The sequence below is a fragment of the Nymphalis io genome, chromosome 6 (genome assembly GCF_905147045.1).
Source record: "Nymphalis io chromosome 6, ilAglIoxx1.1, whole genome shotgun sequence".
NCBI classification, from domain to species: domain Eukaryota; kingdom Metazoa; phylum Arthropoda; class Insecta; order Lepidoptera; family Nymphalidae; genus Nymphalis; species Nymphalis io.
Window position 1 is genome coordinate 5,284,239 of NC_065893.1, and position 26,298 is coordinate 5,310,536.

At 33.2% G+C, this 26,298-nt stretch overlaps 1 protein-coding gene across 1 annotated transcript in view; it reads left to right on the forward strand.

Moving 5' to 3' along the window:
• The window catches only part of LOC126768941 (uncharacterized), a 51,543-nt gene that overhangs the window by 13,959 nt on the left and 11,286 nt on the right, over window positions 1–26,298 (forward strand). The window contains exons 3-4 of the mRNA XM_050487417.1: window positions 20,996–21,021; window positions 22,635–22,671. Coding sequence (XP_050343374.1) covers window positions 20,996–21,021; window positions 22,635–22,671 — 63 coding nt within the window. The remainder of the gene's footprint in view (window positions 1–20,995; window positions 21,022–22,634; window positions 22,672–26,298) is intronic.

Sequence of the window (26,298 nt, forward strand, 5' to 3'; positions counted from 1 at the left end):
AAGCGCTTAGCGTTTCAAGCAGTTGCTATACTTCGTCCATTCACTTATGTACTTTTAGACATATGCCTTAGAACGTAGGTAACTGGTGCAGATTACGCAAAAGTTAACTTTAAAATCTGTAATAAAAAATATATAAACTCCTTAATCTTATTTAATTCTTATTAATGACAACTTACAATACATTATAATAACGTGTATGTATACCGTGTAATGTATCAGTATTTAAGGAAAAATTATTTCGTAAAATAAATAGGTCACACGCTCCTAGATTATTCAGACACGATATTCCTAACTACTTTTAGCGCTGCGAAATTGAAACTGTCAGGCTTTATACATTGCGTTATGAAACATAACGGCATTAATTCTTGAATAAAATTTCTTCGTTGAATAACATTTGTGCCGTTGAAAAATTTCTAATGTAGTCTCATTCCAAATTACATTTCAGGAAGAAAATTATTACTTTTCTTTCATTTTGATCACGATTGTCATAAAACATGATTAAAGTTCGTATTTATGCTGTTAGAAGAGAAGTTTTTATTGCACAAACTTTTTAGTGTAATTTAAGGTATTCGTGTATTAAGCTTATAAGTATAAGTTAGTCCGTAACGTTGTACCTCAGTTAGACTCAGTGACTTTGTCTTTAGTTCTATTTTATGGCCCTTTGTAAGGGCGGGTATTAAGGCCTAGATTAGGGAGATTTGAAATAAATCAAAAACTGTTAATCTAAATCAACTAATTTTAATTTTTAATAAAGCTATAGATCAACTTCTACAAATAAAAAAATTAAAAAAGCAAATTCTGCCGTAAACAAAAACAAAATTAAACATTTTTAAAAACCTTGTTAGTAGGCCTTATTATACTATGGTAGGGTAATAAGGCCTAAAATTTTAACATGCTTAAATAATCAAAATATACTTGGTACATTTGGTAAATGAGATCAATAATAATAGGATACACTAATTCTGCTTAAAGCCTTGAAAAAAATTTTCGGTTAACAGCCATCGGCACTTCAAATCATCTCTATCAGCCGGTGACAAGCCTCGTTTGGGAGGCTCGTTTGGGAGGCATCGCGGTTGTAGTTATTAAAAGAAATAATTAACCAATTAGCACGCAGTTATAATATAATATAATAGGGACATTCTTCACACAAGGCAATCTGATCCCAAACTAAGCAGAGCTCGTACTATGGAAATCAAACAACTGATATACTACATACACTACTTTTCTTTTGTAAATACAGACTTTTATAGATAATTACAACCAGACTCAGGGCAAGCATACATGGCTGGGAGTCGAACCCACGACCTGCGGCGCGAAAGGCAAGTATCTACCAATCACGCCAACCGACTCGTTAAATTTATAATTACTTGTTTACATTTCTAACATTATGAAAAACAAATGAAATAAGCTGTTAAAACAGACAAATGTTTATACAAAAAGGGTGGGTAATAAGGCCTAAATACCCGCTGATATCATGTATTAATAAAGATTAAATAAATCATTATTAGAGTCATGATACATTTTTAAACATTAAGTTTATAGAAACCAAGAATAAAAGAAAACTAAAAGTTAAATATTTATAATATTTAAAAAAATACTTACGATTGATTCGGACGAATTCTTATTATTTGGGTCGCGCAACTGCTCCTCTCGATGAATAACGTAACATTAGTGGGAGAGAGCAAGCAAAAACGTGGTGATAAGCTTGAAGCAACATCTATGAGAGTTAACTATCTAAAAGGGTAACTCCGAGCGAATACGATCATTTTAAATACCATTTTTGTTATTTAGGCCTTATTAAACGCATCTACTGTATTTTCGCCTGAGTAGTCTTGTTTGTTTTAGATATTCTCCGAAGCAACGTATTAATGAAAGCTATTGTCATTCTAAGTAGGAACTCCTAATAACATTATCGGTCGCTAGCGGCTGAATAACGGTTATAATATAACCCTATATAACATGCGAGCTAGTGGTTCGAAATTAAATTGTCTTTTTTACTTAAATAATAATCTGACAAAAATTATGATTATGTCATCAATACTTTGTTTTTATAATTAAATCAATTTAGGCGCTCTCGTTTATTTTGCTCCGCTCGAGTTATGACTGTGACGTCACTGGTTCATTTTTGCGGGCGACATTAAACTATTTATTAAAGTGAATTAATTAGTTACTCGACGGTCTCTCTAGATAGACAAATATTTTCATAATTACATCGATTAATCATTTGCGTAACAAAAAAATTATAGTATAGTAAAACGAGCTTAATATTTTATAAATTGAATACACCAACAAACAAATGGGTACGAGAATATATTGTTTCTGAAAATTATAATTACGACGTAACTTATGAAACTTAATTATTAAGATCTGTACCTTATATAAAGTATAATTATAAAGTTTCTATTTTATTATAACTAATATGTGTAAAATTACATTTCATTTCTTAGAATAAATGTTTTTTGTAGAAAAGTCTGCGTGTAAAGGTAATTGTTATAAATATTCCTAAGGGTGTACCCTTAGGAATATTTATAATATATTCAGAATGTATTCTGTATATAGAAACAATAAATCACCCTCAGTTCGAAACACTTCGTGGTGTAATGAAAGAGTATTTTTATTTCTGTCGCACTAAAAAAATAAAAATAAAGAGAAGATATGTTTCATTCTTAAGTCTATTATCGAGTAATTATTATGTTGTATGTATATATTGTTATGTTGTGGTAAAAGTATTAAGAAATTATCGAAAAACACGACTTGAATACCACGCGGGCAAAGCCAACCAAAGTGGGTTTATCTATTTTATAATGATAAGAGGAAAGTGATCGTTACGTAAGCATCTGCTTATGATATGATCAATATTAAAAAACAATATATTTTTATCTGAATTGACTATAACTTTTAAGATACTAATATAACTGATTAAAAACATAAGTAACTGTGTGTATGCATACGCGTAATACATAATCGTGTGTTTTATATAAATACTGCAAAAATATTAAAATGCTATAATTAACTTAACAAACTTCACATATTGCAGTAACCTATTCTTCTTCTTCGTCGTGACACTCTTGTCAGAGCGGTCGTGGTCGCCATGAAGTATTATGAATTATTCGGCGCAGATGTTATTCGCCTCACGTGCCTTCGCCATATGTCCCCGTTAGTGGTGGGCCTGGTGCATTCATGAAAAGGACCGCCAACAGTTGTTTTTATTTGGTCGGTCCATCGCATGGGCGTCCTTCCACGTGGTCTGATACCATCCACGTTGCCTTGAAAAACAAGGCGCTCAATGGAGTCATTTCCTTGCCGGGAGACGTGTCCAAAAAATGTTAGTATGCGCTTTCGAACCAGCACCGAAAGACGCTGTTTGATGCCGAGTTCTTGAAGAATGGAGATATTGGTGCGAAATTCGGTCCACGACACTCTTAGCATTCGTCTCCAGCACCATATTTCCAGAGCATCGATCTTCTTTTTTTGACCTGCCGCAAAGTCCACGTCTCCGCAGCGTATAGAAATATGGGGAAAACAAGCGTTTGTACGAGCCGGATCTTGGTTGCTTTGGTAATATTTCTGTTCCTCCATATTTTCTTTAGCTTCTCCATTGCAGTTCTCGTAATTGCCGTACGTCGCTTGACCTCATCTACACATCCGCCATTATTCGATATTAAAGCTCCTAGATACATATAGGATTGGACGACCTCACAGTTCGCAATCTGAGTGATCTCGGGCGAGTTGTTTTTCGCCCGGTCTACAATTACCATCTTCGTTTTACTGCGGTTAAGCTTTAATCCGAATTCTTGGCATACGCGCTCCATTTTAAGAAGCAATTCTTCCATATGAACTGCGTCAGACGCAAACAGGGTCGTGTCGTCGGCATAGCACAAATTCGTAATCTTGTGCCCACCAACTGCAACACCGTTACTCCAGTCCTCAAGCACAATGCGCATTACCAGTTCTGTGTAAGCATTGAACAAGAGCGGTGATATTATGCATCCTTGGCGGACTCCAGCGCTGGGATGAGAGTCTTCAGATAAAACATCATCCGTCCGCACTGATGCAGTCCCATCTTCGTAAAGACGTCTAAGAAGATGAACTAAGTGTTTCGGTGTACCCATGTCCAGTAACACCCTCCATAGTTTGGGCCATTTTACTGAGTCAAATGCCTTTGAGAAGTCAACAAAGCAAATATAAGTAGGCTTGTTAAACTCTATTATCTGGCGAACAATGCAAATCTGCTCACGTGTACCCCTTCCTTTTACAAACCCGGCCTGTTCTGGTGCAATTTTCTTGGACAGAAAGTTCTTCAGTCGTTCATTGAATATGTGTAGCAGGATTTTACTAGCATGAGATATGAGGGCTATAAGGCGGTAGTTGCTACACTTCTTAGTTGAACCCTTCTTGTGCAAAGGAATGAAAACCGTGTGAGACCATTCTGTTGGCCATGTTCCTGAATGCCATATCTGGTTGTATATGTTGTGGAAGATATTGACACCTATGTCGCCTAAGGCTCTTATAGTTTCGATCGGTATAGCATCTCTTCCTGTGGCTTTCCTCTTCTTTAGATGCATAATGGCGGCTTTGACTTCCGATCGAAGAATGTCTGGCTCTTGGTTTTCATTTCCGGGCTCTGTATCAGGAAAGTTTTTTGACTGGTTGTCCTGGAACAAGGACTGGCAGTATCTCTTCCAAACGTCAGTTATATGGTTTAGCTCATTGACTACTCTACCATCACTATCTTCAATGGCTCAAGTCTCGGAAGGAAGTGTCTTTGTGATGGATCGAATTTTATAGTAGAGATCTCTGGACTCATGTCTACTTGCATGAGCATCGATTTCTTCACATATTTTGCATTATAATCCTTCCTGCAACCTGCTTGAATTTGTGCTGATAGTTTGTTTAAGTCGCTAACGCCTGCACCTGTTGACTTTAGCGTGCGTCTCCGTTCGATTAGTTCTAAGGTTTTATCTGACATCCAGTGTTGTCGCTTGCATGTTGCAGCTGATGATCCCAAGACCGAAGCAGACTCTATTATTAGTTTTTTGGTTCGGTCCCACAACCTCTCAGGTGTCTCCTCTGTAAAGTCTGCATTCGCCCATTCTACCCAGTTCTGTTTTGCAGCAGCGTAAAACTTTGAGTTGTCCTGAACTTCAATTCTTCTCTGTTTTTGGTGACTTCGAGCCGCTTTTAACTTTAATTTAAACTTTGAAATTAGAAGTTGGTGGTCAAATCCACAATCTGCCCCGGTAATGTATGGGCATTTCTAATTGATGTTTTCCATCGCGATCTAATTAAGATCTATTTGATTGCGATATTTATCATCTGGCGATGTCCAAGTGTATAGCCTGCGAGGATGGTGCTGGAAAATATCACCTAATAGGCTATCACCAGGTCATTTTCATTCGCAAACTGTATGATACGTTCTCCTCTTTCGTTGCGTGTTCTAAGTCCAAATTTGCCCACACATTGTCCAGGCTGGTGAAAATTTGGCTGGTGAAATAAAAGATTTTTATTTGTTGGAATTAGTAAATACTTTGTTAAGCTTAACACTTCAGCCTAAATATTAAATACTACGGTTTTTATTTAATAAATGACCAGCATCTATATCATCCTTTGTTTAAGCTTCTTGGGTATTGATTTTTTATAACGTGGCGCTAAATGTATTTTACGTCACACAACGAAAAATATTTATTTCCATGTGTCTCACATCAATAATGATGAACTTTCTTACAAATATTTAATCACAAATTCAATATATATGCATTTAAAAAAATGCAATGTTTGTCTTTTACTAACATAGAGAAGTCTAAAGTCCAATTTCAATGTATTTAGCTTAAAAATAACGAAGTTCATGCATTTAAAAGCGCCATAAGTAATACTGTCTTTTACTCATTAATTCCTATTCCCATATATCTAACATTAAAAAGTTGAACTTCGAATCAAACTTTCATCCCCAATTCAACCCTCTTAGGTGATGAATTTCTAAAATTATCTTTTACTTATAAGCAGAAGCATAAACACTGATTTTCGTACTTCCAACTTTCAAAAATGATAAACTTTCATACAAACATTCCTCTTAAGTTTCATCCTCTTAAGTGATCTTCTTCTTCTTCTGCCTAGCGTTTTCCCGGCCTAGTAACGCCAGGGTCCGCTTTCCTGCATCTATGTCTCCACTTTGCCCGATCTAAAGCGTCCTCCTTAGTGAGATCGTGCTCATCCTCTTAAGTGATGAATTAAAAAAAAATATATATAACAATTGTCCTTCAGTCATTACCTTAAGCATAATAGCCTACCGATTCCCATATTTGTAACATCAGAAATGTCGAATATCTATACAAACTTTCATCCCGAATTTAAGAGATGAATTCTTAATCTTTCTAATCAAATCTTATCATTTTATAAGTAGGTTAGTAGACACTGACATATAATTTTTTATAGTAATTTAGTTTTATTTATAGTCTATGGCTTATAATCATAGCGTTTGTTATTAATAAATGAATGAGAAGTAAATAAAATTATGTTAAATGAAAGATCTAGTAATAATAAGCATTTCATTTTTATATTAAGTATATAAAAATGTAGGTAAAATGTACATATTATTGAGCTTACAATGTTTCAACAATAACATTGCAATGGAAAATATATTCTTAATTTTCGATTTAGACCTAATTATTCTCGATAATTCATTGTATACTGGCATATATTATAATTTTTAAACTTTGGTATCTACAGTCTAATTAATGTTATTATGTATATATGTAATGTAATAACAATTACATTTCAAAGGGCGTTTCTAAATGTGACCTTTAGACACGATCCATTGCTAAACACGTGCAAAAACGAAGATAATGAAAATACACGCCTACGCTTATAAAACCTCGTTATTCCCCTTCATCAGCAGGCTGTGAGCCAATTTAATGGCTAATATTAAACAAGAACGACTTTATGTTATGTTAAATATAGCAGTATCGCGTTAATTGTAAAAAAAAAAAATAATACAATATATTTTTTTATACAAATATGTATCATTAATTTTTGTTCTTAAAATTAATTGAATTAAATAAAAAATGTGTATCATCATTAAAATATATTTGCTTGAAATTAATTAAGACTTAAGCTTTAAGCTTTAGCTTTATTTACTAAAATAAATAACAGATTTTCATGCGATTCGTTAATTAGAATAAATAAAATGTAGATTTAGTTACGTACGAGCTTGTCTCGTTTAAGGTCAAAGGAGATGCCCTGAGATTTGTTTGATCTTTAATATCGGAAAGCTTAATCTATACATATAATAAACATGTAACTATTCCCTGTCTGTACATGGAAGATATTTGAGTAAAACTTTTAATGGGTGGTCTTTATCAACGCAATAGAACCCAAAACGATGATTGTTAGATTTTTTTTTTTTTCATATATGTCCGGGATGGCAAATGACTATTCCACCTGATGGTAAGTGGTAGTAGAGTCCAAACGCGACGACGGCCAGTACAGTCTATTTATGTCTGTTTGTCGGTGCGTTTGTGCGCTAATCTTAAAAACGGCTTTTATTTATTTTAATCTGTTCATACATTATAAAATTTATGTCAATTTAAAGAATTACGTCGTTTTCAATGTTAGAGGCATGAAATTTCATATACAAGCTTCTGGTTAGAAAGAAATAAATATGTATTTTAGGGTTTTTTGAAAATGACGTATATGTATATTTTATTTTTGAGAAGAGAAAAACACCGATTTCTATTATCAAAGGCGACAAATTTTTCATCCTCACCCTATTAGATTAGGTATTTCAAAAACGTTCTAATAACAGTCTTACCCTCATAAAAAGTAGCGTGTGTTGCGCTTCACAATTCTATGTAGTGAATGCTGGGGTCCCCCAGGGATCGGTGCTATCTCCCACACTCTTTCTTTTGCATATCAATGATATGCTCTCTCTTGGGAACATACATTGCTATGCAGACGATAGTACAGTGCATGGTGGATACCACGGACGCGCAGTGGCTGGGCGAGCGGAAATTGAGGAGAGGCGGAAGGATCTTGTCATTGAACTCGATAGGACGTTAGAGCTCATCGCCATATGGGGCTCTGATAATCTTGTTGAGTTTAATGCCAAGAAAACACAGGTATGCGCTCTCACGGCGAAAAAGTCAACATTTTCCCCTCTTCCCTCCCTCTGTGGTACTCCGCTGGTGATGCAAAGCAAAATCGCCATGCTGGGGATTCACGTTCGCTGCGACCTTAGTCCAAGGGATTACATCGAGGCTGTTATAAAAACTGCTTCACGGAAACTCGGAGCTTTGAACAACATACGACGTAAAGGTCACAAACACCCTTGAACCTTTACAATTGCGTCGTGAGATAGCAGCACTGAGCGCTTTCTATCGACTGTATCACGGCGAGTGCTCTGAGGAATTATTTTCTTTAATTCCTGCTTCCCCCTTCCTTCTTAAGTCCACGCGAGCTGGTTCTCGATGTCACCGCCTAACTGTGACATCAATTCCATCGCGAACAAAGGAATTTGGCAACTCCTTTCTTTGTCGCACTTCCAAAAAATGGAATTCCTTACCAGCTCACGTGTTCCCCTCCTCTTACAACCCGGGTTCCTTCAAACGAGGCGTGAAGAGGCATCTTGCGGGCCGGCAAGGCGAAGGCGGCTAGTGCAGAACGTTTTTCCCGTCTGTACTGGCCGTCGTCGCGTTTGGACTCTACTACCACTTACCATCAGGTGGAGTAGAGTCATTTGCCCTCCCGGCGAATATAAAAAAAAAAGCTAAAACTTCCATTTTCATATTTGTTACATCAAAAATGAGTATCTTCCATATCAATATTTCATTCGATAATTATAAAATGATTTGCTTAAAAATGATGTAACAACTCTATTTTACTCATACTTACTAACTCACTCACCGATTTCAATATTTCTATCTATAACTAGTTTTATATAAACTAACTAACTAAAGTATCTAACTTTTATATAAATTTTCATTCTAATTTACTTATAATTTTTGTGTTTGAAAATTAAAAATAACTAATTTTGTTTATAACCGAAAATGGATATTTCATATTATTTATAACTTTTTCTACAGAAATTCCAAATTAAAATTAGACGTTGTGTTCGTACAAGTACTTTTCAACCACCTACATGGACTTAGATCAAAGGCTTAACGATTCATTGATTGATCACACCTCACCGAGCTTATATAAAACATGCTTCATATCTCTATATATTTACATTCCATTAAAAATGATATAAGGGAGATATATTTAACAGCTTTTATTGTAAATAATAAATGCTTTTAGATATTTGTAACTATTCTGAGAAAATGAGTATTTTTTATTTTTTGTAAAGTATATAAAGTAACGTATACAAGTTTTTTTTAGTTACGTTTGCTTTATGAGTTCGTTAAACTAATTCGTTACTTAATATTCGTTAATTAATATTCGAATCTGCGGAACGGATTTTCGTGCGGTGCATTTCACAGGTAGATTAAGCAAAGGTTAGAGCAAAATTAAGGCATTGCAATAAACGGTGAAGTTAGGAGGGCCAGTAAAAAAAGTATTCATCATTTAAAGAAAATTTTAAATTCGTCTTCTATACATCCATACATACATAATTACATTTTTTTTTTTTTTTTTTTATAGAAAAGGAAGGCGGACGAGCATATGGGCCACCTGATGGTAAGTGGTCACCAACGCTCTTAGACATTGGCATTGTAAGAAATGTCAACCATCGCTTACATATCCAATGCGCCACCAACCTTGGGAACTAAGATTTTATGTCCCTTGTGCCTGTAATTACACTGGCTCACTCACCCTTCAAACCGGAACACAACAATATCAAGTATTGCTGTTTTGCGGTAGAATATCTGATGAGTGGGTGGTACCTACCCAGACGAGCATATGGATATATACATAATAATAATATAATAATGTCCTCCAGACCGATTTCGGCCACGGCGGCCAATCTCAAGAGAGATTAACCAACTACGTAGGAGATATTATAGTAGATATGGGCTGCGACTGAGAATTTTTTGACAGAAATACCCAATAACTTTTTATTGGCACGACCTGGGAATTGAACCCAGGACCTTCGAGTCTGCGGCCTTATATTATTATTATCACATATATATATATATAATAAAGCAGTAGAAACCGCGTGTCTGTACATTGAATACGTTTATCAGAAAATAAGCGTGGGTGATTTTAACACATTTTTAAATAACTTGATTTTATTACTTACCTATTTATATGTCCGGTACAAATATTGCAACGAGATTAGATTAATTTTCCGATGAGGTACTTTAAATTTAATACATACATCAGATATTTATAATAGTTTTTACAATAAAATGATACATCACACATAAAAGGCTTAAAAGCTGAGTATAAATATTTAAATACGATAAACTTTTGAAACAGAGTAAAAAATAATAATAATGTAAGGCCATACAGATTAAACTAAAAGTTTAATTGTAAATTTAAAAAAAAAAGCAAAAATGAAATAAATAATTGTGGGTAGCATATATATCTAGTAGTGGGTAGCATATATACGTATTAATTATGACAAAGGTTTACAGTGGTGTCAGATATAATAGAAACTGATCAAGACATTGAGATGAAACCATAGATAATTAAGTTATGATTATGATTTGACATCCCTCTTTTTCACTTAAAGCTTATATCACTAGAGAAGGGACATTTATTACTAAAACAATTATTAAACACTGCACTGCACTGCACTGACTACACAGTAAAATATAAAAAGTATTTGTTTTTTTTATGAAACTGTTGAAGGTTCACTGTACATTTTTCTGGAATCAAATATTGTGACACTGTGACACTGGTATTGCAAGCAGTATAAACCAATCCTTATGCTGCCAATGAACTGCCAACCCGGGGTCTAAGCTGCTAATCTAATGCTGACCATCTGCGCTAATTTCCCTAGCTCACGCGCCTGGAAAAACATTCACCCTGGACATACAGAGTATTAATGTTCGGCGCTAAAATAACTTATGAGTAGATGGAGTAACAACTATTTACCGTTGTTATTGTTGTACTTACAACAAAAAGTACAAGTGTGTAACCGTAAGTAAGTATGTATCTATACATAAAAGAATAGACGATTACCTCAATTTTTACCATTATTAAAAACTACAATGCAGCTTTTTGATTTACTCCTATGAATTATCAGTTTGATAAAGATATACATAGTTTATGCTATCTTGTATAGCGTTTAGTCAAACTGGAATATTGTAAGCTATAATGATACTTAAAATAAAACTTTCGTCAAGTAAATCTGTTTCTACCATTAATTATATTTGTAATTAAAATATTGGCAACATATTAATTTACAAACAAAAATTATTTCTAACGGTGGTAGAGTTTGTCTTTTAAATACTATAACGCGAAATTCCTAATTCGTAATTAAAATTACTGTTTACATTTTACTTTACGGTCTAATAACCTTCTAGTAGGGATGAGACTAATTAATGCTTCGGCGATCCGTTGTCAGTAAAAAATTAATATTGATTCAAATAAATATAAAATTTCATTTTTTATAATTGCTTAAACTTAAGATGTGTTGTAACTATAGAAAATTAAACGAGTATACAATTTAATGTTTTTATTTAATTTAGTAATTACGCACACTCTAAGATTTGTACACTGTTAAATTAAATAAATTTAATTAGTATTTTAAGATAGTAAAATGTACTCAACCGTATTTTTATGACTTAGGTACAATTTGAATTTTCCATTTAAACGATATTGCTAAAATGTTATAAAGTTTTATGTAGTGGGTAATGTTTGCTATATATTTCACATTCAATGTGTAAGAGCTTGAAAATAAATTAACTTAAAAATGCGTTTACATTTTCACAGTAAAACAAAGTATAGTTTTGTAAGGATTGCTAATGATTAGTAAAGCAGTAACCAAATCAAGATGGGCATATGCAAAGCTCTTACATCGATAAGATCAATAAAACGTATCAAATATATCAAACAACGTTTTAAATATAGGTTTTAGCAAATCGCTAATGTATTAAAACTAAAAAAATATATTTACAATTAAAAACCTTTTTAAGAATTTATGTTTATTTTACTTCTCAATTGCATTAAAGACACCGCTGACTTTATAGAAAATATATTATAAAGTTCATTACTACGATGTAGGTAAAATTATTTTAAGCATATATTATGTCTCTCATTGTTTTAGAGCAGGGGAATTTAATATATACAAAAGTGTGGTTCACCGTATTTTCTGAAACTAGAGTGTATAAATAGAATACTGAATATTTCATATAAAAATACAGTATATACGAGGATTAAATGATTGAAAATAAATTATAAGCCGCTAAGAAATAACGCTCAGCGATAAAATACAACATATATCGTTCAAAATAATTTTGGTAAATTAAAAAATTACTAGCTGTTCTCGCGGTTTCACCCGCGTATAACTTAAAAAAAATCACTAAGAGCAGACTTACAATATTTCAGTATAGACAATATGTTTATTTTTATTTTCGTAGGATTTTAGTATTTATTCAGCACACACATCAGAATGGCTCACAAAGAGGAGAAATTTTTCCGACTTACGCTGTATAAATTATAGCCTATATGTTATTCTGACGTATAAGCTATATTATTGTAAAGTTTCATTAAAATTCATTCAGTAGTTTTTGCGTGAAAGAGTAACAAATATCCATACAAACATTCGCGTTTATAAGTAGGATATGCATATTCCTAAAAAAATACCATAATTCGTATACCAATGGAGGTTCTCCTAAATAATTCAACCGTCAATTTTGTGCAGGTGTTGTTGACATTTTCGTGAAGGTTACTGGCATGATATAATCAACATTGTTTCAGATAATTGTTTACAAAATAACGAATAGAATCATTGTTTACTGGTGGTAGGGCTTTGTGCAAGCTCGTCTGGGTAGGTAGCACCCACTCATCAGATATTCTACCGCAAAACAACAGTAATTGGTATTGTTGTGTTCCGGTTTGAAGGGTGAGTGAGCCAGTGGGCACAAGGGACATAAAATCTTAGTTCCCAAGGTTGGTGGCGCATTGGGTATGTAAGCAATGGTTGACATTTCTTGCCAATGCCAATGTCTAAGGGCGTTGGTGACCACTTACCATCAGGTGGTCCATATGCTCGTCCGTCTTCCTATTCTATATAAAAAAAATATAAATCAATAAAAGCCCTTTCGAGTAATATCAAACATTTTTTTACAAATGCATAACAGCCTGTTAATGTCCCACTGCTGGGCTAAGGCCTCCTCTCCATTTTGAGGAGAAGGTTTGGAGCTTATTCCACCACGCCGCTCCAATGCGGGTTGGTAGAATACATATGTGGCATAATTTCAATGAAATTAGACTCATGCAGGTTTCCTCACGATGTTTTCCTTCACCATCAAGCACGGGATGATTTATAAACACAAATTAAGCACATGAAAATTTAGTGGTGCTTGCCCGAGTTTGAACCCACGACCATCGGTTAAGATTCACGCGTTCTAACTACTAAGCTATCTCGGCTTAAATGCATAACATTAGAGCTTAATTGTTTCCACATGTCTGCATATTCATTGTGCCTTAAACATATTAACTAACAAATTGAACAAGATGGCGCTTCTATTATATTATTACTATTAATTTAGGCTGTAATACAAATATAATGCTGTGAAGGTTTCAGTTTAATTAACACTTGTAAACAAAAAAAGATTTAGCGAAATTGTTGATTTTTATTTGAAGGAGCCGTCTATGTAAAAGTTCATCTGATTGACTCGTTTAAAGTGTAATTATTTTGAGTATGCCGATAGAAATAAATGTGTGTTACAATTACATAATGATAATTGTAAATAAAAGAAAAAATGAAGTAATTATATATTACGAAATTCCTTTGTTTAACTGGTAGTAATTAAGCTTTTCTTTTTACTTTATAGCTTCACTGGAAACGAGCGGACAATTATATGTTACGTGTCGAGCGGTCGTTGGCGGCAACGAATATAAATGCGTATTTAGTCGGCGCTTGAGACCGACATTAGCTTTGTTCATTTCTATTGCGTTTCATATTAATTGGACGTCATATTCACTGCGCGCAAATGTTCTTCTCGATTCTCTTAACCTTTAAACTACTCAGGTCATCATGTTAATTAATAATTAAATATTAAGAGTTTTATAAACATTTTAAACTTTTATATCTTTCTAGTTTTAAATGTAACTAAGAGAAACGAAGAAAAAAGGAGTTCTGTTTAAAAAAAATAATAATTTTGCAACTTCATAAAACGTGCTTAGTTACTATCAAAGGAAATACAATCTACACGTAGAGAACCTTTATAAATTAGTGTCTCTTACTTGTAAAATAGATCCGACGCAGTTGGCCGTGTTCGGATACTTATTGACATGGGCATGTCGCTTATAAAAAAAACCTTAAATTTTATAGTATAGAAATTACGACCCTCGTAATGCCTTCGTCACTCTTTGTAGTATATATCTTAGTTGTTAGTTTGAAGTAGATTTAATTAAATTGAGAAGATAAATCTCAGAATTTATTGTTTATAAGTGTGTTAATGTGTGAAATAATTTGAAGAAAATCGTTTCTTATTTTTGGTTAATTTAAGAGATTATAAAAGTTGTTTACTTATTTTAGTGTAAAGCTTATGTTACTATAACGGTAATAGTGCAATAGTGAAACATAATCATAAAAACATCTAATAAAAAATAGAAAAACATATTTTATAGCGTGGTTTATAAAACTCAAGTTAATCTAGAGAAAGAAATAATGTTTAAGCATTGCTACAGTTAGTTCGCGTGCGACTCTAAAGGGAGCTTTTTACTAGTTACTTTATTTCTAAAATTGTCGCTTTGCTAAAACAGAAAAAAACTTTTGTACAATTTAAAGTCGATATTCATTATGAAAATATATCATTATCCTAGATTGGTCGACTATTGAATGGCCCTTGTTGTATGGTGGTTTAGCAACAACCACAAAGTGTTTTACAAATTGAACAATTACAAAAAAATTGTACAGAGGACCGACTACGAGAAGCTTCACAAGGTTACGATCTCTACGAGGTCGAATCATTGACGCCTTTAACTTGATGTGAGATAACTTCACACACCCTAATGTATGTAGCACTTATGTGCTATTTTGATAGAAAATATTAAAAGAAAAACTGAAAAAATCCTCTTTATAGCCAAGAAATTTTTCCTTAATTCATAGATACCAAATAATAATTCAGATTTTTTAGATTGGACGTATAATATACGATATAATATAGACAAATTATCAGTTTTTATTGTTTTTATAAATAAGTTACTGTTATGTAAGTTATTTAGAAATACAATCCATTTCAACACGAGGATACAGCTAAAGCTATCTAATTCGTATTTTAATGTAAATATATATAATAAATAACTGATATTACAGTATATACAAAAAAACAAAATTACAGTTTTTTATGAGATAATATTTATACATTTTAACAAATATTAATTTATTCACAAGCTAAGAAAGAGGCAAAGCAATTTCTTGGATGATTAAGTTTCACGTTGCCTTTGCTATTATGTGACGGTCTTTTGTAATAATATAATTTATCTGTTATAATCCTATTTCTAATAGTAGCTCTTCTATAATATTCTGTATTAAACGGCATTGGAGTTGTCAGTCATTATTGTTATTTCAAAGCAAAGACAAAGTAATGTTATATAATAATAATAAATAGTTCCTTAGGTCGGCACGGGGCGGACGATGAACAACGTGACAACGTGTACTCAACAACCCTTTCATTGAAGTTTTAATTGAATATCAAAACAACGTAGCTACGAAGATTTATTGCGTAACATGTTTAGTTCAAATTGTTTTTTTTTTATATAGAATAGTTATGTCCCTTGTGCCTGTAATTACACTAGCTCACTTATATAACACCACATTAATCCACCTTGGTTTTAGAGTTAAATATAGATCTGCCATAGGAAACAATCAGTAGGATAAAAGTTTACTTGGTGTTGGGCTTTGTACAATCTGTGGCATTTTGTATTATCTTGTGGCAGTAGTTGCAGGCGCAAGAGATACACAACACATAAGTTCCGAAGGTGAATGTTTATTATATCTTACAGCATCATTGTCTATGGGTAGTGGTGACCATTTATCATCAGGTAGTCCATTTGCCCGTCCGTTAAAACAAAAGTTTATAATAAATTTGTAAGGACTTGGACAATATATATAATACAAAAAAAGAAAATGCCGCCTGTTAGAGCTTTAAACAATATATACTAGAACACCATCATTTGGTTGTTAAGAATTAGTCTATTTGCCAATTAAGCAGTCTCTAAAGTACTTTCTCTTAAGACTTTCAAGCATCAACCTTTGTTACAATGGGTGATAAAGCTCGTAGCATATCGACCGCTAAAATACAAAGGCACTACACGAACGGAAATCCTTCACTTCGGTATGAGCACACTCAAGTTGTGCGTCTAAGTTACATATAACCACATGACATGGAACTGATAGACTTTGAAACGATTTATTGTACTATACTTTATCGTGTTATACTTTATTGTACATCACCACAAAGAAAAAATTATATAAAATTTGGATACAACAAAAATAAGATTAGCATACAACTTTGGCTTTGGACTTATCGCTACATAACGATCTTTTCCAGCATTCTATTATAATATTAAAATTATAATAATATTAAAATTAAAGGTAAATGAATACATTGAAATTATTACGTAACAATACATTGAACTACTAATTGTAAAGGAAAAATATATATAGCATTAATTACATAATATTTTATTAGCATTTAAAATTTTATTACATATTACAGTCATTTCAAGATTCTTCCAGGAATTAGTGTTTTATATATAATGTCCTCCTAAACGATTTCCGCCGCGACGGTCAATCTGAAGAGAGATTACCAAATTGCGTAAAACATTTTATGGTGCACAAGTGCGTGCCCATGCACAGGTGCATGTACAGGTGCATGTCCCTTACATTCATAATCCGATGGGATATCAATTCGACACGAGCGGAAAGAGTTAAGGCGCAGGACCAACGGCTCTACTTGCTTTCCGAGGCATGGAAGTGTACACACTTCCAACTTCCATATTTCGGGCTGCTGCTGAGATTCTATCGACAGAAAAACCCAATTTTTTATTGGTTTATTGGCCTGACCTTGGTTTTGAACCCAGGCTCTCGGGATCTGAGGCCTTATATCTAGTCGCTAGACCAACGAGGTAGTTTTATGTATATGACTATATGTCTATAAATATGTCGAAATGGTATCGAGATAAAGAAAGGATCACAAGACGCAGACTTGCGGCAAGGAATTTGGGGCGAAATTCCTTAACGAACATTGGTTTTTTTCCATCTATTCTGAAAGTAAATGTGCTTCGTATATTTACATTTAACACATTTTTGTTTTCGGAGATTGGAAAGATAACTAATCGTGCATCGGCTGTGAAAAATCTATTATTATTAAATCCATATAGTATTTTGATCATAAAAATAATAAACTCCCCTATATTCCTTATCTAGCTTAAAAGACGAGGTATTTTTGTAAAGCTGTGTCAACTTCAGAGAAATTCATTATGCCAAAAGGGTAATATTGCCTTTTCGGATTTTGAAAGTGTTTGTCAACGGAGATTGAAATTCATTGGTTACGGTTGTCAGACGTTGGCCTAAAATGTTGATGAAAATTCTAGTTTTTAATATTAATTTTTTTTTTACATATTGAAACGGTTGTTTTTGAAAATTATACGCTCGTAATTTTTTGTTATATGTACATATTATATTATATATTTATCTGTTATTGTTTATAAAATGAATTGTTCATTGATTTTGGTAATTTCCCAGGTAAGATGACCAGCTGACTACCTGAGCTGGCTTCTTATGCCATACATAATATCCTCCAGAGCGATTTCGGCCACGGCGGCTAATCTCAAGAGAGATTAACAATCTCCTGCGTGGAGATATTATAGTGCACAAGTGTGTGAGCAAACACAGGTACACTCTCTATTCCCTAACTCTCATAATCCAATGGGACGGCAATCTGACACGACCGGAAAAAGTTTAGGCGCAGGATCAACGGCTTTACGTGGCACGTTTTCCGAGGCACGGGAGTGTACGCGCTTCCAACTTCCAGACTCCGGACTCCTACTGAGAATTTTCTGACAGAAAAGACAGAAAAACCGATACCTTTTTATTGGCCCGACCTGGGAATTGAACCCAAGGTCTGCGGTCTTGCATTAAGCCACTAGAACGTAAAATACGGTCAATTTACATTTCACGTAAATTGTGATCATAAAAAAATCTATCTTTCTCTACAGTTTTCAGTTAATTAAATCTTTGTGTAGTCATATAAAACTCCACTAAGTGTAGTTTTATAAAAGGATTATATTGAAAGCAGTATGTAAAACTATTATGTTAATCGTAAGAAATCATTGTACGTACAAAGGCTCTTATTGGCTCGAGGAATACACTTATATCCAGAACGTGTTATTCCTGCGGGAGTTCTTCGAGATTCTTGTATGATTATGACTTTGATCTAAGCCTACTTTATTACTGTAACAAAAATCTACTTTTACTTTTTAATTTTAAAATAGAAACTAATTGAATTTTAAACTTTTGGAACAGATTTTCTTTTGAATATTTTATTATATTATAAGTTAAGCGATACCATATTATAAATATAGCAAAGGATTGGAAATTATATAATATATAATTTCCAATCCTTTGCTTCCTTCTCATTTTAGACCTATTTCTGTTCTTCCATTTCTTTCAAAGGTGTTAGAGCGTGTTGTTCACTCTCAACTAAACCAATTCCTCACTATTAATAAAATCCTGTGCCCTTTTCAATCTGGGTTTAGATTAGGCCATAGTACAGTTACAGCTCTTGTTAAGGTATGTGATGACATTCGCCAGTGTATTGATAACAAATCCGTGACTGTACTAGCTCTCCTTGACTTTTCAAATGCCTTTAATAACATCGACTATGACATATGCTTGGCAATCCTAAGATCGCTAAGCATAGATTCTACTGTCATTGAATGGTTCCACTCTTATCTGTTTAACCGACAGCAATGCATAATGGCTAATAATAAATATTCATCCTATCTAGATATTCCTTCCGGTGTCCCGCAAGGTGGTGTGCTCTCTCCTCTTCTCTTTTCTATATTCATTAATACTCTCTCTTCACTTATTTTCTCCTCTTATCATCTATATGCTGATGATCTACAAATTTACGTTACCGCTCCTTTAGACAGTATCGATGAGGCAGCTGCAACCTTGAATCATGATTTGGCAAAGATATCCGAATGGTGTAAATCTTACGGTCTCAAAGTGAACCCGAGCAAGTCGCAAGTGGCTATATTTGGCAGTCATAAGCTTCTGACGAGGGTCCAAGTTAAACATCTACCTCCAATCTTATTTGAGGGCCAAATATTACACATGCAAGAGACTGTTAGAAATCTTGGACTACTTCTTGATGCTTCCTTTTCCTGGGTACCTCAAATCACTGAAATGAGTCGTAAGATTTTCGCTATCATTGGTTTCTTAAGGCGATGGAAAAACCTATTGCCTATCAAGGCAAAGATCAGTTTAGCTAATACGTTCCTGTTACCAATACTGGACTATGCTGATGTCTACTACATGGATTTAACTGAAGACCTCCTAAATAAATTAGAACGGCTGCAAAATATAGCCATAAGATTTATTTTTGGCCTGCGAAAGTTTGATCATGTCTCCGAGTATCGGTCTCAGTTAAAGTGGCTGCCAATCAGACTACGAAGAAATCTACACGCCTTATCTCTTCTCTACTCTATTATTTATATCGATCACACACCATCTTACCTTAAAGAACGCTTTAAATTTCTTGGTTGCGACAGCGCACACAACCTGCGTTCTTCGGATGATAATAAGCTAGTTACTCCCTGCAGCCGGACACAAACCTACAGTAACTCTTTTACTGCAAAAACCATCAAACTTTGGAATGCACTGCCTACAGATATTCGGCAGTCGAATTCATTGAGTATTTTTAAATACCGCTTGAAAAGCTATTATTTGTCCATTTCCAAGTAAGGTATGTATGTATGTATGAAATAGTATGTGGTTTATAATTTATCTATATATAATTTTATACTCTATAATTATATATAATATGTATATGCTAAGTAATAATTATATATGTGTGTGTATATATGTATATATATGTATATTTGTATGAATGTATATGTGTATGTGTGTGTATGTATGTATGTATATGTGGTTAGTGGGATGTAGATATGTGTAGTCTATTAAATATTTAGTATCTCCTTTTTATATGTAAATGCACTTACCTGTTCTCTTACAAAATTCTTTCACCAAAGGTTGTCTGTTAGAGATCGCTATAAGCGATAAGACCGCCTTTGCGCACCATTTTTTATTTTCTATTTCTTTGATTGTTTCCTACTTCACTCATTTTATGTATATGTTGTGCAAAAAGTGTTAAATAAATAAATAAATAAATAAATATAGTAAAAAGAATAAATATTTGCTAAAATATTGGATGGAAAACGTACCGACACGTGGTTGTTGGAAAATTTTGGCGATATATGTTAACATAATATTTGTGTGTCAATCTAACTCGCCGCTGTCATCTGTTGGATGTCATGCGTTGTTGACCTAAATATAAATTCGATTAGTGGTTAAGTTTAGAACACAACTCCATTAATCTTACTGAATATATAGCTATGTACTTGTAGCTTTTAATTCGATCTATTGATATAATGAGAGATAAATTATCATAATTTGTGTTTATCATTCATGTCGTGCTCGGCAATGAAAGAAAACATCGTATGGATTTAAATGTGTAACGTGTATTAGAACGTGATGGGACAGGTGAGGAGGCCTGCCCCGCGGTTCGACTTTACTTTAGCACTTTAAATATTACGTGATGCAATATAATATGTTTTACTTTTATATGCTCTTATTTAAATGTTTTTTTTTTCATTTCAGATCAGGATCCTGGAGAAGTAAAATCTGTAAGTATCAAATAATTATACTTTTGGTTTATTTCATAAAGATATATTATTTATATTTTTTCTGAGCGTTATTGAATTACATAATAACAAAATGGGTTTAGAATTAATTTAACCTTTATGTACACAGTGTGGGTCATTAGGAAAATAAAAACATTTATACTTTAATTTCTAATTATGCGTTATTTTATTTTATATAATTCAACCATATTATTATTACTATAAATAAAGAGTATTAAAAATGATTATTATTACTTAGGTATACATTTAAAGTGATTCTCCGACAGTCAGACCAGTGATTGTTAATGTACGACGGGCCAAAAACATCGTCTGTATTAAAAAGTTAACACATCTTAAGCGTCAACCGTTATAACAGTTTACATAAGTCTACTTTAGTGGTAAAGTATAATGTTTAATATTACGCTGATATTAACGTAACGTAACGTGTGTCGATATTGGATAATTACAGTATGTTTATTTCAATTTAACACGATAATTTGTTTTTTTGTATATAAAAATCTCATCATGAGGCTTTTATTAACTTAATGTGAAACTTTTATAGAATTCACTTATACATAAGAAGTTTTACTTCATTAATTCAAGAAATACATTTGCATAGTCTTGCTACAATGTGTTTTGATATAAAAAACACATTGGCGATTGCCATAACATTATAATGATTCAGTAATTTTAAGGTTTCTTAATATTCCTGGCGCGAGGTTTGTAGCTTAAAGTATGCAAATAAGATTTATTACATCGAAGTCACGCTCTTAACGTCTCTACTTTTATTTTTGGTCACACATTTTATTTTTATCGCTATAATAATGAAGAAGTTTTGGACTTTTTTAATTTTTCTATGAAAATATTAAATCTACCTTTACAATTTATAAATTTCTACATCTATCGCTAGATGTAGTTGTGAACAGCCGAGGTGGTTGTCAGAATTTGAACTTTGGAATCAATTATTCGTAGAATTTGTACGTGAGAAAATATAAGATTTTGGTAAATTACTAACTAAAAAAGAATAATAAACTATATTCTTTTCGATAAATTAGGAAATCTTGAATTACTTTTAAGAATTTATCAATTATAGTGATTCAATTAGCGCCCTGTCTTGCTAGCTCCTTAAGCTTATGATAGATGTTGTTATGTCATCGATTTTGTGTCACTCTTAAATAATTTAGGATCACTTAGGCTTAAGAATAAAGTTACAGTCGGTATGTGTCCATTGCTAAGCTACCTCAGTTTAGTAACCTTCTAATTTTTGAGTAGAAGGTTTTTTTAAACCTACTCCAATTATAGCAGAATTATCCTAAAGTTACAATTTTTATGTTAGTACATACTATGTATCTCCATATGTTTGGAAGATAAGTTAAATCATCCGTAACAGCTTGTGAATGTCCCACTGCTGGGCTAAAGGCCTCCTCTCCACTTTTTGAGGAGAAGGTCTGGAGCTTATTCCACCACGCTGCTTTAATGCGGGTTGGTGGAAATCATGTTATCGTATAGTTTATAACATTATTTTATGTAATACTTGGTATGGTTAAGAAAGTTTCGTAGCGTACCTTACATATGATTGTAGATCAGTAATTGATCGAATATTATTTCTCTTGCAGGATGGTCCAGTAAAAGAATTAGAAAATCTAAAAAGGGGTAAGTTTTTTATTCTACCTTCGGTAAGTAAGTTGATGCGAAAATTTTTTTACAAAATGAAAAGAAATCCTACGTAATGAATGTTACATTTTTATGTCATGAATGTACGACAACCGTAAAATTAGCTTAAATTAGATTTCATAATCATACGCGCTACGTCGTAGTCGTAATTAAGTTGCTCTTTTTGATAAACGTTTTGAAATTATGGTTGGATTTTATGCAAATTAAATTTATCCTTATAACTTTTTTATTTTATTATATAGTTCCGGAAAGAAAAGTAATAAAATTGATCTTTATATTAAATATGTAAAAAACATAAATACATCCAGTTTTATGAAATAATGAACATGCAGTTTGCTTAATAAACCTGGTAAATCCTCCTGACTACATATTGATCGGATTTATAGTTTGTTGAATTTTTTTTATATCTGCCGAAAGTTATTTCATACTCTAAAATAAAATATCACCATGCATAATATCGGTTCGTCCTTACACTTCCAAAGCACTGTTGATTTCTGGGATCGTTTGCGCTTTCAGACATTATACTCAACAGGAAATTGCTTGTAATGCCCTCGCATAACAAGCAATTTCCTGTTTATGATTTTCCGCTATATAAAATTTTATCGATGTCACGCTAAAGCTTGATAAACATGATAGTGTTATCGATTTAAACAACATTAGCCGATAGCGACAATGGCTATTACATTTTCGAGTATCTTCTTATTTAAGATATTAGGTACTCTTAGCTACGAAGAATCTTTCGATTACCTTTTATTAACGGCCCTTTATTTAAACCCTTTTAATTATTTAAAATCATATATTACTGGTGGTAGGGCTTTGTGCAAGCTAGTCTGGGTAGGTACCACCCACTCATCAGATATTCTACCGCAAAACAGCAATACTTGATATTGTTGTGTTCCGGTTTGAAGGGTGAGTGAGCCAGTGTAATTACAGGCACAAGGGACATAAAATCTTAGTTCCCAAGGTTGGTGGCGCATTGGATATGTAAGCGATGGTTGACATTTCTTACAATGCCAATGTCTAAGAGCGTTGGTGACCACTTACCATCAGGTGGCCCATATGCTCGTCCGCCTTCCTATTCTATAAAAAAAAAAGGTCTTACATTAAGTATACCGCATATTTATTATTAAATAACGAAAATTCATTGTAAGACAATGTTTCAGAAAAATATATAACGTAGTACGTAGTACGTTTCTTATTATTTAAGAAGCAACGAAATCCAGTTATAGTAGTGGTCAACGAGACGTATAAAAATGTATTTTTTTACAAGGATATATACAGTACAGTAACAGCCTGTTGATGTCCCACTCCAGGCCTCCTCTCCCTTTTGAGAAGAAGGTTTGGAGCTTATTCCACCACGCTGCTTTAATGCGGGTTGGAAGAATACACATGTGGCATAATTTCCATGAAATTAGACACATGCAGGTTTCCTAATGATGTTTTCCTTCACCGTTAAGCACGAGCTGAATTCTAAACACAAATTAAGCACAAGCACAAGGGGGTCCTGCTCTCCTCGGTAAGTCGTAAATACGTGTAATGACGTAGGTACGTCATGAGGTAAATTCGACTTTGACCAAATCAAGGATATATACAAAAACATAAAGATAACAAGTTTTTTCATTTTCATCAATTTGTTAAAAACTTTTGGCACACATCGACCGCTCTTTACTATCTCATGTTTATCATTTAGCTTTGCTTCTCATAAATTGATCTTTTTTAGCGCTTTTTTTAGATCAGAGAAGAAAGTGTATATTAATAAAATAAAATAAATTGTTTCTGTTGTTTCTCCTGTTTGTCTTTTGACGAAATATAGTTTTTTATTTTATCGAATACCACATAGTAATAGTTATGTCGTAGTAACATTATTTTATGAACTTATGTTATAAGTAGTTCTTTAATTGCGTTCCTCGGTCTGAGGTTCAGGTTTCTAACCATTGATAGATATTTGTTTAACAAGTTAACGTAAATACTTAATATTAATATTATTAAAGAATATTTTGAATATAAAAGAGAATTGGAATTTGGAGCTTGGAATTAGCTAGTACAGTACAGTACAGTAACAGTAACAGCCTGTTAATGTCCCACTGCTGGGCTAAGGCCTCCTCTCCCTTTTGAGGAGAAGGTTTGGAGCTTATTCCACCACGCTGCTCCAATGCGGGTTGGTAGAATACACATGTGGCAGAATTTCAATGAAATTAGACACATGCAGGTTTCCTCACGATGTTTTCCTTCACCGTTAAGCACGAGATGAATTATAAACACAAATTAAGCACATGAAAATTCAGTGGTGCTTGCCCGGGTTTGAACCCACGATCATCGGTTAAGATTCACGCGTTCTTACCACTAGGCCATCTCATCACACAATTAGCTAGTACATCCTGTTAATATTAACGAATACACGTACACACATCATCCAGTGTTCGGTTTGCATGTGTCTGAGCGATTGATCTCAATATCTTGATATTTTTTTGTTCCATCACCACTATTGATCCCTATTAATGGTATTACTGATTTGGTTACGATTATTAATTAAATAAATACCATCCAATTATAGAAGAGACTTGGAGGCGGAGTCAATCCCACGCACAATTCGAGCGAAGTCGAGGTTCGCTATCAGAAAATATGAAGCATAATAATAACTACTGGAAGAAAATATTTATTTATTTTATATTGTGTAGTAAAATAAAAAAGTTACTACTATCGTACTTACTAAAATCGTAAATATCTTTGTCGACATTATCAGTTTTCACAAGTGGTGCAGACGATTTATCGTAAATATGTTTACTCTTCAATTACATTCAATTTTTACTTACAAATTCTACTAAAGTATAAGAGTAATATCGTTAAAAAGAAATACACATTCGTTTCTTAATGCATTCCTGCATATAACAAAAGATTACAATAAATAACTGAGCTTACAATATGAACATAGTAATCATCTTATATAATTATATCTTGGTCATTTCCTTAAGTAAAATGTTCTTTCAATCCTTATTTATTCGCTATCATGTTTACGATGAATATGAAATTTAAAGAAATAATCAAAAGGAAGAAACACGTAGGATTAATTTATGAACTCTGTGTATTTTTTATTTGGTAGAAACATAAATCTCACGATTTTCATCTGACAAGTCCGACCGTGATGTAAATATTTATGAGGTGTTACGCAGTGGAGCTAAAGTGACTGTAGTTCTCTACTTTTGCTGTAAAATATTACCTGTGACATTATATCTTAGATAATGCTTGTTTTGCCGAAAACCGAATAATAATTATTTAACACATACTTACATAAAATTTTGTAGCTATTCAGTCAAACAATTTGTAAGTACAGCTTAAATTCAATTAAAAATTAATATGTTACAGTTATTTATATGTTATGCATAACAATTGTTTTATTACAAACTTATAAGGTTCTATTTGTCTGATGGTGGTAGAGCTTTGTCTAAGCTCGTCTACCAGATAGGTACCACCCACTTATTAGATATTCTACCGCAAAACAGCAGTACTTGGTATTGTTGAGTTTTGGTTTGAAAGGTGGGTGAGCCAGTGTAATTACAGGCACAAGGGATATAACATCTTAGTTTCCAAGGTTGGTGGCGTATTGGT